The sequence below is a fragment of the Humulus lupulus genome, chromosome 8 (assembly GCF_963169125.1).
Source record: "Humulus lupulus chromosome 8, drHumLupu1.1, whole genome shotgun sequence".
Lineage (NCBI taxonomy): Eukaryota > Viridiplantae > Streptophyta > Magnoliopsida > Rosales > Cannabaceae > Humulus > Humulus lupulus.
Window position 1 is genome coordinate 14275830 of NC_084800.1, and position 12695 is coordinate 14288524.

Below are 12695 nucleotides of genomic sequence, written 5' to 3' on the forward strand. Positions count from 1 at the left end.
AAAGTGAAATTATGAAGTTTTGTGAGTATTCATATATTTGGGTGTGTGGTGTGGAACTGAGTCGTCCCAATAATATACATATACATAATCACCCCATTATAAACTATATTTTTTGTTAATCACACCCAAATAAAGAAGTGGTTTGCTAGATCCATTGAAGATAATTATATTAATAATAAATGAATTATAAAATAGAAATTGAATAATTAATTATAATACATATTATATATTTATGTAGAGAGAGGGGTATTGAAGTCAATTCAAATTAAGTCCAGTAGTCATTATTTAATAGGTAAATAATAGTTTGATCATTTGTTTTTTCTGAATCGGCGGTCGGTTTTTGTATTTTATTAAATGATAATTTAGATTTTGTGTTTTATAAAATGGATCAAAATACTATCTTATACCCAATTTGGTAAAAAAAAATTCAAATATAATATTTAATTTTCATCTACTCGACCACTTTCTCTTTTTCTCTGAACCCATTATATCATTAACGATCTAAGAAGTAATCTTATAATTAAAAATAATTTGACCAAAATTAAACCTGAGATATTTTTTTGATCAATTTTGCAAAATATATGTCTAAATTTTCATTTATCAAAACACGCCACCAATCTAGTATTCAGAAAAAATACTAGACAAAATAGTATTTTTCCTTAATTAATAAATGATCAGTATGTGAACTGATTAAATAGCAAAGCCGAAGCCCCGTGGTGGTGGTTGAGGGTGGGCGTCCAATTGGATTGTGATTTGAACCGGCGGCAAAAGTTTTAATCAGTTAACGACAAAAACAGACCCAACAAAACAGTAGTATTATATGGTAACAAAAGCAAAAGTTTCCATTGCCAAAATTGATTCCCTGTCGTATTTAGGTTTCTTCTTTTTCAGGAAATATTAATTAGGTACTCCTGTTTTCAGTTTTTTTTTTTTTTTTTTTATAAATAAAATAAAATCTCATCAGGTAGATAGCCTGAAAGAAAACATGACGAATTTCACTGAAGTTGAAATCGACATGTTTGATCGAACAATATCAAATTAAAAACAAAGAAAATGTGTCATGTTTGAATGTTGTCGTCTATATCTGGTCATTTTGATTACATACGTGGAATCATTTTGTGGTATTTATAGATATAATTCCTCTTTTTTAAGCATAATTTTCCGACCAAGATTATTGGAACCACGTAAGCGTCTCTTTACAACTAGCTAGGTAGCTAGTAATAGTATGATATGATAATTCCGCGCGCTTTTAATTTCATCACATGCATATATATATATATACATATATAGGTAGCTAAAAGTTAATTAATTACGGCTGTTAATTAATTATTAGAGTTAAGATGATATCTTTTTACAAAGGTGATTAGGTAGCTGGCAGATGAAGACCATTTTTATTTGTTTGATTAAATTATTTTTAATTGGTTGTCCAAATAAATTAAGATATATATGTATATATGTATATAATAGAGAGATGCACAAAGCTAGCTAGTTGAGGGAGAAACTTAAGTGGATGTGTTGGATCGATCAGCTGGAAAGATTATTGTGATGCTGAGATTATTATTATTATTAACTAATATTATGTCATTACTTATTATAAATAATATTATTAGTTGGGTTGTATCCGCGACGATAACGACTATCAATGAATTCCAACCAATCCAAATCGTTAATATTTATGAGAGATCTCATTCGGGACCTCATATACAGTTGTTAAAAATCCCTTTTTTCTAATGCCCACCTTGTAAAGTTTGATCTCATCCCCACTTTCACATGTCTATATATACATATAGTTCCACTATATATAGATCGAGCTAAGAGGCAAGATCTAAGATTTACAAAACTAGAGGTAAATATTTACAAAACTAAGATTGTATATTTTTATGTAAAGTTTAATCACTCGAGGTGTTATTTAAAATAAAAAATTAATTAATAAAAAGACTTACATATACTTTTTTTTTTGGAGGGGATTATATATATATATAATGGGTTTGAGTGATCAAAATTTGAGGGCTTGTCCCATCAGAGGAATGGCATGTTTAACTAAATTAGATTTATTTTTATATGGAATGTCTCTAATATAAATTTTTGTGGCTTATAAAAAATGACACTGTAATATTTTGGTGCTAATAATATGGGGCTTGGAGAAAAGAGGTCCTTACCTTAGTAGTGACAACCTTAAATGGATATATATATATATATAACCCGACACTTAAAATCAAACCATGAATGGCTTTCCAATCAGTTTTCATGTATAAAAAAAAGGACCACTTAATGAATGACTTAAGTATAGGCTTCAAATATCGTCCACTCGAATAATATAAATTTTTGTGAATCATCAAACATTCCCATCGGAAATCGGTCCATTATTACAATTGTGATTTGTTTGACTTTAAGAAAAGATGGTACCAAATTTGTCCTACAAACTCTCCGATCAATGGGTTCGAGTCCATCGCTTAACTTTTCTCTTTAACCACACATTCTTCTTCTGAACCAAATAAACCATAAATATATAGATTAATGCTTCCCTATAAATTATAAGAAATCGTTCAATAACTTTCATAATATTAACAAATATACTAGATATGATTAATTTTAAAATCTAAAATTTGCTCCTCCCTATTATATTTTTGTAAAATAACCTTATGTCTAATTTAGCGTGTATATACTAATGTAATCAGTGACATATTATAATATTTTTGTTTATAATTTTTTTTATTTAATTGCTAAGAAATTATATTAATTTCATAAAATTTTGTAAAACTGTATTTTTTTCTAACTAACTTATCCCTTTATATTATTTTCTCGTATTATTTTATTATTTATCTAATTTATGAATTAGATAATGATATTTGTGGTGAAAATACTTAAATTATTCAAAATGTTACACTTAAGTATCCAAGTTATTTTTTTGAAGACAAAAATACATAAGTTTAACTTTTATTTGCACTGTCAGTACCCGCTGTTACCATCTAACGACAAGTTAACGACGGGTACTAACAGTATAAGGAAAAGTTAAACTTGGGTACTTTTGCCACAAAAAAAAAACTTGTGTACTTAGTAAATCCAGGCAGCTTAGGTACTTTCACTGTAAATATAATTTTTTTCATTAACTTTTATTATAAACTTATAAATTCATAATCTCAGATAGAATAACAAACAATTAAAATCAAAAGAAAGATATCCAATTTTTATTTTTATTTTAAAAGATATGATAAAATTAATTTTTTTAATTTTGATTGTATTAAATTAATATTTTAGGATAAAAACCAATACCTCAAAATTTTAACTTTGATTTAAAAAATTGGTAAAAATTAATCATTTTTTTTATCAATTTTTTAGGATAAATAAATTTAAAATTTAACTTTGTTTTAAATCAAGAAAATGAATATCTTTATTTTGATATTAATAGTTTGTTATTCTATTTGAGATTATAAATTTGTAAGTTTATAGTAAAAGTTAATAAAAAAAATATTTGCAGTGAAAATACTTAAATTGTTTGAATTTGTACTTAGGTACCTAATTTTAATTTTTTTGGTGGGTACTAACAGTGCAACTAAAAATTAAACTTAAGTACTTTTGCTTTAAAAAAATAATTTTGTTACTTAAGTGTAATATTTTGAATAATTTAAATGATTTTGTCGCAAATATCTCGTATTATAATAATGATTTTTATAAATATATGATACAAGATAAATATTATATGTTAAATTTAGAGAACATAATTATATAGTGAATGAAAATGATAAAAGTAACCACAATGATTAATTAGGAGTGTAGACATGTGAAAAATGTTAATCGCGACTTTAATTAAATTAAATAATTTTAAATCTTAAATGAGAGCTAAGTACAAGTTTAGAGAAGGAGCAAGCCACTACAATTTACTTTGAATTGAATGGTTGGAGCTTTTAAAAATGGGATCGATCGGTGAGTGTCATAAATTCACGAGCCATATGTGTCTTAAGATTCAAAGAGCATAATCTGTACAGAAAATATATATAAATAAAAATGTAAAGCCTAAGGAGTTATTTGATTAAAATTTGAAAATATTTATGCCTGTTATTAAAATAATAGTATTAAAAAATTAGAGGAATGCTGTGCTACTGGCCACCCACCAAAAGAATTTGCTTCATGTCTATAAATAGAAAGAATAAACATGTGAATACGAGATTGATATACTTGTATAAATATAATTTGAATAAATACGTGATTATAGACTTAAACATTTCCTACAAAGGAAAATAATAAATAAGAAATTGATTTTATTGATTTTTTTTAGTAGAAATTATTTTATTGATTTAGTAAAGGATTATAAGCAATAATGTCGGACTAAGTAATGTTTTAATATATATTTTTCTGTAAATAAACAAATAATAAGATGAGAAGAGTCCAATTTTTGGTCGAAAGAGAATAAGTGCAGTTAGGGGAAAGGCATTGGAGACAAGTGTGAAGTGTATCACATTGAGACGAGAGAGTCTCTTCTCTTTGGTGTGATTAGGAAGCTTTCAGTTTCGGGACAAAGAAAAACCAATGAAATAATTGCATCAGAAAATAAAAATATAATAATTATTTTTTCTATTTATTTAAAAAAAGAAAAGAAAAAACTTTACTTTCGCTTTGACCCCTCTCTGTCTCTTTCTTTCTCTGCCTAATAGTCCCCCAGAAGCGGAGGCCCGGTTTCATTTTGTATTGCTTTCTCAAGTTTTCTGTTTGTTCTATTCTCTATTTCTCTCACTCTCTAAACAAGGCTGATTTTTTTTTATTATTGTTATGCTACAAGGAGCTCCCTTTTCTACAGTGCTTCTCCTTTTTCACTGCAAAAGCAAAGCACCTCAACTCTCAAGTTTCTCGTCTTTCAAATTAATAGGTACACTTTTTTATTTTAATTTTTGGTTTGTTGCAGTTTTTTCCCCTTTTAATTTTAGGGTCTGGTACGGCGTTTTCCCTTGCTGGGTCGTCATCGTTTGCATCTGGGGTCTCTCTTTGCACTTGGATCTGTGCTGGGTTTGTTAAACTTGTGTTTATGTGGTTTTAGATCTGGTTTTGATCATGCTTATTAAGGTGGTTGATGGTTGTAGCAAGTTTGCTCATTTGAAGATGTTTGGAATTTTTTTCCTTCTAAAAACTGCATTTTCCCCCCTCTCTTGTTTGTTTATTATTTTCTGGGCTTGCCCATTTATTATTTTGGTGGTCTGTGATTCATTTATATTTGTTCTGGATCTTTTAGTTCACTCTCTCTCCCTCTCTTAGTGTTTCTTTTTTTTTTCCTTAAGTTTGGGGGTTTGGGATTTGCATATATAGTTGCTTCATATTTAACTGATACGTATACATGTATATATATATATTTAAAATCTTCTGATCAGGGCTTGCATGCAGTTCAGGGGTTGAATTAAAATATTTTGCAAGACATTAACCCAATTTACTGATCAAGTGTTTGTTGTTATGTTACTGTTTGCTCTTGAAAGTTTGCTTTTGGCTTGTAAAATACGACAGCTTCTAAGCAATCTATCGTCTTATTGGGGAACAGTAGTTTTATTTATTTTCTCATTTTTCTCTCTTCTCTTAGTGGTGATCTTTAATCATGCTGTGCGATCCATTATGGGGTCAAGCGGAATGGAATTATGTTCTTTCCATTTTTGCTAGGATTTCTATCTCTCAAGTTTTGGGGGGGTTTTTTTTTTGTTTATTATTGTTTTCTATATATGATTTAGATTTGACAATTTGGATATGGGATGAAGATTCATTGAAATGTTTGCAAATTATTTTCTGTAACCTATTAAAAATGCTTCTGATCGATAAAGCATTACTGTTGGCAGAATTGAAGAGGGATGTTTTTGGCTGCTAAGGGAGGATAAGCTATTGCTGATAATGGTTGACGACCAATGATTTCCAGTCTGATTGATAGTAGAAACCATTGGCATCACTAATGGCTTCAAAAACTGGTTTTAGAGGCTCTTCGAAACAGCAGCAGAAAACATCTGGTATTCAGACTATACAGACTAATGATGTTAGACCACTGCCTCCACCAGTTTTAGGGGCAGGTAAACCCACGATTGCCACTACTCCTGAAGAGTTGCCCAAATATTTACAAAACACATCAAAGGGTGTAGTAGAAGCTTTTGAAAATAAAAAGTTTCCGAATTCAAATCAAAATGGCTCTTTGGATTCCTTGATTAATAAATTAAATGCAAGTTCATTATCAGAACAAACTTCAGTAGAAGTAGATTCTTCTGCTCATGATACTCGTGGCTCTATAGAGAGTTCGGTAGATCAAGAAAAGAAGATATCTGAGTATGGAAGTGTGAAGTACAGTTCGGTGTCCGCCAAAGTTAGTGATGGGGCCAGCAGTCTTGCAAAGACTAGTGGAAGTGCGAAGATCAGTGATCGGGTTGATTTTGTTGAGAGTGGAAAGAGCAGTATGTGTAGAGGGAGTACAAGCAGTGATGTGAGTGATGAGAGCAGTTGTAGCAGTTTTAGTAGCACTGTAAACAAACCTCATAAAGCGAATGACTTGAGATGGGAAGCTATCCAAGCTGTTCGTGCAAGAGATGGGATGCTGGGTTTGGGTCATTTTAGACTGCTAAAGAGGTTGGGTTGTGGGGATATTGGAAGTGTCTACCTGTCAGAGTTAAGCGGAACTAAGTGTTATTTTGCAATGAAAGTTATGGACAAAGGTTCTCTAGCAAGTCGTAAGAAGCTTTTGCGTGCTCAGACCGAAAGAGAAATACTGCAATCTTTGGATCATCCCTTTCTTCCATCTTTATACACTCACTTTGAGACTGAGAAATTCTCTTGCTTGGTGATGGAGTTCTGTCCTGGAGGAGACTTGCACACACTTCGGCAGAGGCAGCCAGGGAAACATTTCCCTGAGCAAGCAGTAAAGTATGTTTGCCTAACTTTGTTTTGATACATTCTGTGTGTTCTTAGTCATCTTTTGCACCATCCATGATTATTCTATGGTAGTGATTTTTTAAAACGAAAGAGTAAATACTTAACTCATCTCACTCACTCCTCTTGCAGGAATCATTTGCGATGCAATTCATATAGTGTATGGAATTTGCTTGTTTATTTAGTTTTTATATTATGGCAAGTATTTCACATGCATTGCACTTTATGTCTGTTAGGTGGTTCGTCAGATACTCCTGTTTATATAAGCATCTATAAACAGGTATCCCACCAAAATCTGATTATAAAAAACAAAAGTTCTCAGAACTCCCCTTTTACTGTTTGCATTCATCCAAATAATGTGTAGTCATGCATGCCTGCTATCATAAAGTTCCAAACTTTGATTTATCTTCATGTATTCATTCTGATTCTTGTAAGACGGTGATTGTATTGTAACATAGCCAAAAAAAGAAAAAACAATACAAGACCAACTAAATCATATTATCTATGAAGGTTTTGTTGCTGGGAATATTTAATGAGTCATTTAGGGATTTACTAAATAATTGTAGTAAGATTTGAGTTGTCCAGTAACCAGGGGAGATGAATAATATCCTGTAGCGCCTTCAAAAAGAAGGATTTACAATAACAGGTCATGTTTGTGTGCAAAGAGTAATGGTGTCAATTTTTGCTTTTTTTATCGTCTCCTACAGATTTTATGTAGCCGAAGTGCTACTAGCTATGGAATACCTGCACATGCTTGGGATTGTCTACCGTGACCTTAAGCCAGAAAATGTGCTGGTGCGGGATGATGGGCATATAATGCTCTCTGACTTTGACCTTTCCCTCCGTTGCGCCGTTAGTCCAACTCTTGTCAAAGGCACAATAATGGAGTCAGACCCCATGCGAAAGAACGTTTATTGTGTCCAGCCAACCTGCATTGAGCCTCCTTCTTGTATCCAGCCATCCTGTGTAGCTCCCACTACCTGCTTTTCTCCCCGAATGTTTTCTAGCAAGTCCAAGAAGGACAGAAAACCCAAAAATGAGGTTGGAAATCAAGTTAGCCCCTTACCAGAGCTCATTGCAGAGCCAACCGATGCTCGTTCTATGTCATTTGTTGGGACACACGAGTATTTGGCACCAGAGATCATTAAGGGTGAAGGTCATGGAAGCGCCGTTGACTGGTGGACGTTTGGAATCTTTTTGTATGAACTCTTGTTTGGTAAAACTCCATTCAAAGGATCGGGGAATCGAGCAACATTGTTCAATGTTGTCGGGCAGCCTCTCAGGTTTCCAGAATCACCGGTTGTGAGTTTTGCTGCGAGAGATCTCATAAGGGGGCTGCTTGTTAAGGAACCACAGAACAGACTGGCATACAAACGAGGAGCAACAGAAATTAAGCAACACCCCTTCTTTGAAGGTGTAAATTGGGCCTTGATACGCTGCGCTACCCCACCGGAGATCCCTAAGGTGGTCGAGCTTGAGCGAATACCTACCCCACCACCAGCATCAACAAGTGAAAAGGCTCCCACCATTATAGGAGCTCCAGAACAAAAGGGGTCAAACAATTATCTAGAGTTTGACTTCTTTTAAGGGTGATTAACAGGACAAAATGGTTTATGTCTCTGGACATTTCAGGGATCCTTGGTTAGTGAAGTGAAGGTTAAGTGGGTTTCATTTTCTTGATCGATATGCTGAGGAATCAATCTTATGTTTGTTATTGTTGTTGCCTATTGACAATTTTCAAATTTGTATTGCATACTTATTTGTATGGATTCTCTTTCGCCTTCAAGGCATGGAAATGATGCCCCCCACCTTTTTCCTTTTGTTTTTTTTTTGTTTGCCACGAGAATTCAAGGCTGCTATCATCAACTGGTACTGTAATCCCCGAAAGTTACCCCAGCTTATTCTTTAAGAAAAACTACACATTTTAGATCATGAATTTCAATTATTATTGTACATGTATAATTTTCCTAAGCAAAAAAAAAGAGAAAATTACACATGTTATATCATGGATGTCAATTTTTTTACATCTATTTTTTCTTACATCTAATTCTCATAAGCAAAAAAATAAAAAAAAATCACGAAGTTATAATTAATAAAAAATATATGGCCCTTAGCACTATTATAATAATTTTTTTTTCAATTATTATTAAAATGTGTAAATTTCAAAAATAGGTAAATAAAAACAAACAGAAGTTTGCGGTGAGCGTGGATCGAACACGCGACCTTCAGATCTTCAGTCTGACGCTCTCCCAACTGAGCTATCCCCGCACCATGAAATGTGAACACTTACTTTATTATGTAAACTTTGACCTAAAACACATGCAGGAGACAGGCGCTTCTTCGCGTTTATCTTCTTCTTGCAAGGACTTAGTGGAGTTATGATCAGACTCCTTGGAGATATCAACGATGGCACGTGGAGATGGCGATGGCGATGGCGGTTCACTCATCGGTTGGTCCATATTCAGTACTTGGTTTCCTTCGCATATGATATTAACCTCGCAAGTTTCCGGTGCGCTCTTTAGTATTTGATCAGCCAACCCTGTTCCTTTTCTCGATCTTAATTTCCTATTATCATTGTATTTAATTCATTTTAGGTAAGATAAATTAACCCAGACAATTATACAATAATCCTAGTAAATTATCTATGCAAAAAATTACCTTAAGTTGGGTTTGGCGATTCCAATTACTAGTTTCCTTATGTTGAGAATTTCAACAAGATCTATAATTGCCTTCGCCAGGCCATCACTCTCAATCAATAGGGTATCCACCTTAACCTGTTTTGTCATTTAAAAAAATATATTCATCAATAATTTAGTCAAAATAGATTCATTCATTTTTATAATAAATATAATATATAGAGTTTCGTACATTGGCAGCTGAACATTTATGGAGGAACGTATGAAGAAGCTCTCTTCTCTTGCCTCTTTCCTGTGCCATGTAATTTTCCACCTGCTCTGGACTAACTTGACTCAACGGAAGCTTTCCTACTGTCAAATAATCAAAACAAAATCAACAACCTAAATTAACTAATCCAAGGCTAATAAAATTTACAAACATTTCTTATTAATTGTTTTCTTTTTAATTATAATAATTTTTTTATTTACTATTGAATATATGTATATAATAGTATTACATCTACGATCTAGCCTCTACACTACTAAGGTTCATAGACATATATAGAAATGTAAAAGTAAAAGTCTACATCCAAATTTTCAGTACAGACAATAGTGGAACAAATTAACCGTGATTTAGGCGTTGATGTCAAAATTAATGGCATGTTTTAGACCATGTAATTCAACTTATTAAAGACAGCATTAAAGTTGAAAAAAAAAATGTATAATCTTATTATTATTATCAATCATATATATAAAAAGTACTTTATGATTAATAAATTGTTTTAAAGCCAGCAACATAATCAAGCACCTTGCCCAGAACTCAGATTGTCAAAAAAGCCGGTTTGAATTTTTGATACCGTTGACTCATGCACCAACAAAATCATAGCTAGCTTGGGAAAAAAGAAAAAAGAGAACTTACATGGAGTAGGGATTTGGCGGATCTCAGGAAAAATATGAATGAGATAGACGATGATCGACGGTGACAGATCCATAACCTGTCTCAAAGTCCAATTCAAGGCGTCCATGCTGGATGCGCTCTTTCCGACCGCCACGTAAATACAATCCTCGCCACCTGCACCGCTCGATAGTTGTTCTTCTCCGATGGCCGGCATCGGGGCAAACTTCTTGATCTCGAATAGCTCCTTGATATCCCTCGCAACGTCGTCGTTTTCGCTACTACATCCTCCTTCTCCTTCATCTTCTTCCTCTATTTCGCTTATGCTGCCATTGCTCCTGTGAAAGTAGCCATAGTACTGATCATGGGGACCAATATTTACGTTGGCTTCGTTATTGTTTTCTGTTAACAAGACTGACATTTTTCGGTCTACTTTTTGTTTTTTCCGGAAAATGTCTTAAGTTTCTGGGTTGCCGAGATTTGAAGTTTCGAAATTTCGGAAGAAAAAAAAGGCAGAGATGACAATATTAAAGACATGAAGTCATGTCTGTAAAGGCAAATAATAATAATATATTTATATAAAAAGGGCGTTTCTGTCTTTTTCTTTTTTAAAGCAATAGTGCGACTTGGTGCTTTGTTCGGTAATACATTTGGGACATAGGCACTTACGTGGGCAAGGTACAAGTAGCGCCAAGCTAGAAGTTAAGGAGATTTAATGTACTTTCAAAACCTTTTTTGTTGGATCTTAAAAGGGACAAAATAATTAAAGATTGAACCTACTAAGAGGAGAAGACGAGAGCAAAGGTGCTCATTGATTCATATATTTTTTTCAATTAAGGGACAGTACGGTAATTATAAAATTGTGAAATGAGATCATAGGAAGCAATTCAACGATATTTAAATATATATGTATATTGTATATTGTATTTGTTGTAATCATAAATGGAGAGTGATAATAACACGTATAGAATATGCGAATATGCGAACCAGAATATGTGATGGTCAAAGATAGCATTTTCTATATTTACAGATGTTATGTATTTATAAACAAACTTAAATTCCAAAGTTGTATGGCCATTACATATATTAGATAATAATAAGATGCAATATATGAATGAAGACTGTGGTTTAAGGTGTAGAAGGGAGAGTCCTCCAACGCCATTGTCTTCATCACTATCATTATTTATCTATATCATATTCACATAACAAGTCATAACTCGCGTATGATCGATGATGATGATGATGCATGCACAGATGCACTTGTACAACTTGATAATCAAATCGGGTGTCCTTTCTTTAAAAACTATATAAATATATAGAACAGTTATTAAATAGTATTATAATATTTATGGAATGTTTTTGCATGTCTCATATTAAAAATATATATAATATTATAGGATTTAGCATTATCATATATTTATTTATTAATTAATTTTTATATGAATATGAATTTATATATTTTTTTAATTTCTAACTATATATGTATTAATTTTTCATCTAAATAATAAAACTAGTTATCGGATTATGATCCAATAATTAACAAAAATGTCATAAAAACTTTTTTTTTAAAAGTGTCATAAAATTTAAGAAAACCCTTTATCACATTATTTAAAACGAAAAAAAAAATCACCTGTTCCCAATTCTCTGTCTCTTCCATGTCCCACCAATTATTTTAAGACACCATATTTATGTATAGTTGGGAAAAGAAAAAATTATAAATAATTTAAATATATATTAAATAAATAAATGAGGTGTCTTAAAATAATTGGTGGGACATGGAAGAGATAGGAAATTTGAGACAAATGATTTTTTTTCATTTAAAACTATCCCATCTATCTCATAACAACCATAAATATTTATATATATATATATAAGGATTAGATATTTATAATTTTATCGTCCACTATTTAATTGGTATGAGTAAAAGTATTGAATAATTTATAAATTCAATTTATGAGATTATTTACATCAGTTCATTTTTCTAATAATAAAAAATATATATTTTCCCCACAATCAGGCCACTTCAACGTTGCTCTCCAATTATTTTCCCCGAACATATTTTTAGTTTCAAATGTTAAAAAATTATGTTCTTATTGAATTTTTCCTAGCAATGTTAACATAATCAATTTATTTATCAATGCTATATGCCTTAGGGTAAAAAATAAAATTTAATAATTTTTAAATTTACATAATATTTGAAATAATTGTACTATTTAAGTAGTATTTATGAAAATAAATTAAAGGCAAAAAATATGCACAAATTTTATAATTGAAGGGGACAAAAAAAAAAGATTTTGTCA

At 31.6% G+C, this 12695-nt stretch overlaps 2 protein-coding genes and 1 non-coding gene across 3 annotated transcripts; 1 reads left to right on the forward strand and 2 right to left on the reverse strand.

Moving 5' to 3' along the window:
• Positions 1–4615: 4615 nt before the first annotated feature.
• On the forward strand, positions 4616–8705 carry LOC133794702 (serine/threonine-protein kinase D6PKL2). Its single transcript, XM_062232076.1, has 3 exons — positions 4616–4864; positions 5814–6879; positions 7593–8705. The coding sequence occupies exons 2-3, from the start codon at positions 5924–5926 to the stop codon at positions 8470–8472; spliced, it is 1836 nt and encodes a 611-aa protein (XP_062088060.1). The 5' UTR covers positions 4616–4864; positions 5814–5923; the 3' UTR covers positions 8473–8705.
• Positions 8706–8974: 269 nt separating this feature from the next.
• Positions 8975–11156, reverse strand: LOC133794703 (uncharacterized). Its single transcript, XM_062232077.1, has 4 exons — positions 10420–11156; positions 9754–9872; positions 9544–9659; positions 8975–9450 (listed from the first exon to the last, which is right to left on the reverse strand). The coding sequence occupies exons 1-4, from the start codon at positions 10814–10816 to the stop codon at positions 9180–9182; spliced, it is 903 nt and encodes a 300-aa protein (XP_062088061.1). The 5' UTR covers positions 10817–11156; the 3' UTR covers positions 8975–9179.
• On the reverse strand, positions 9081–9153 carry TRNAF-GAA (transfer RNA phenylalanine (anticodon GAA)). Its single transcript has one exon. It is a non-coding gene; the product is annotated as a tRNA-Phe (tRNA).
• Positions 11157–12695: the final 1539 nt, after the last annotated feature.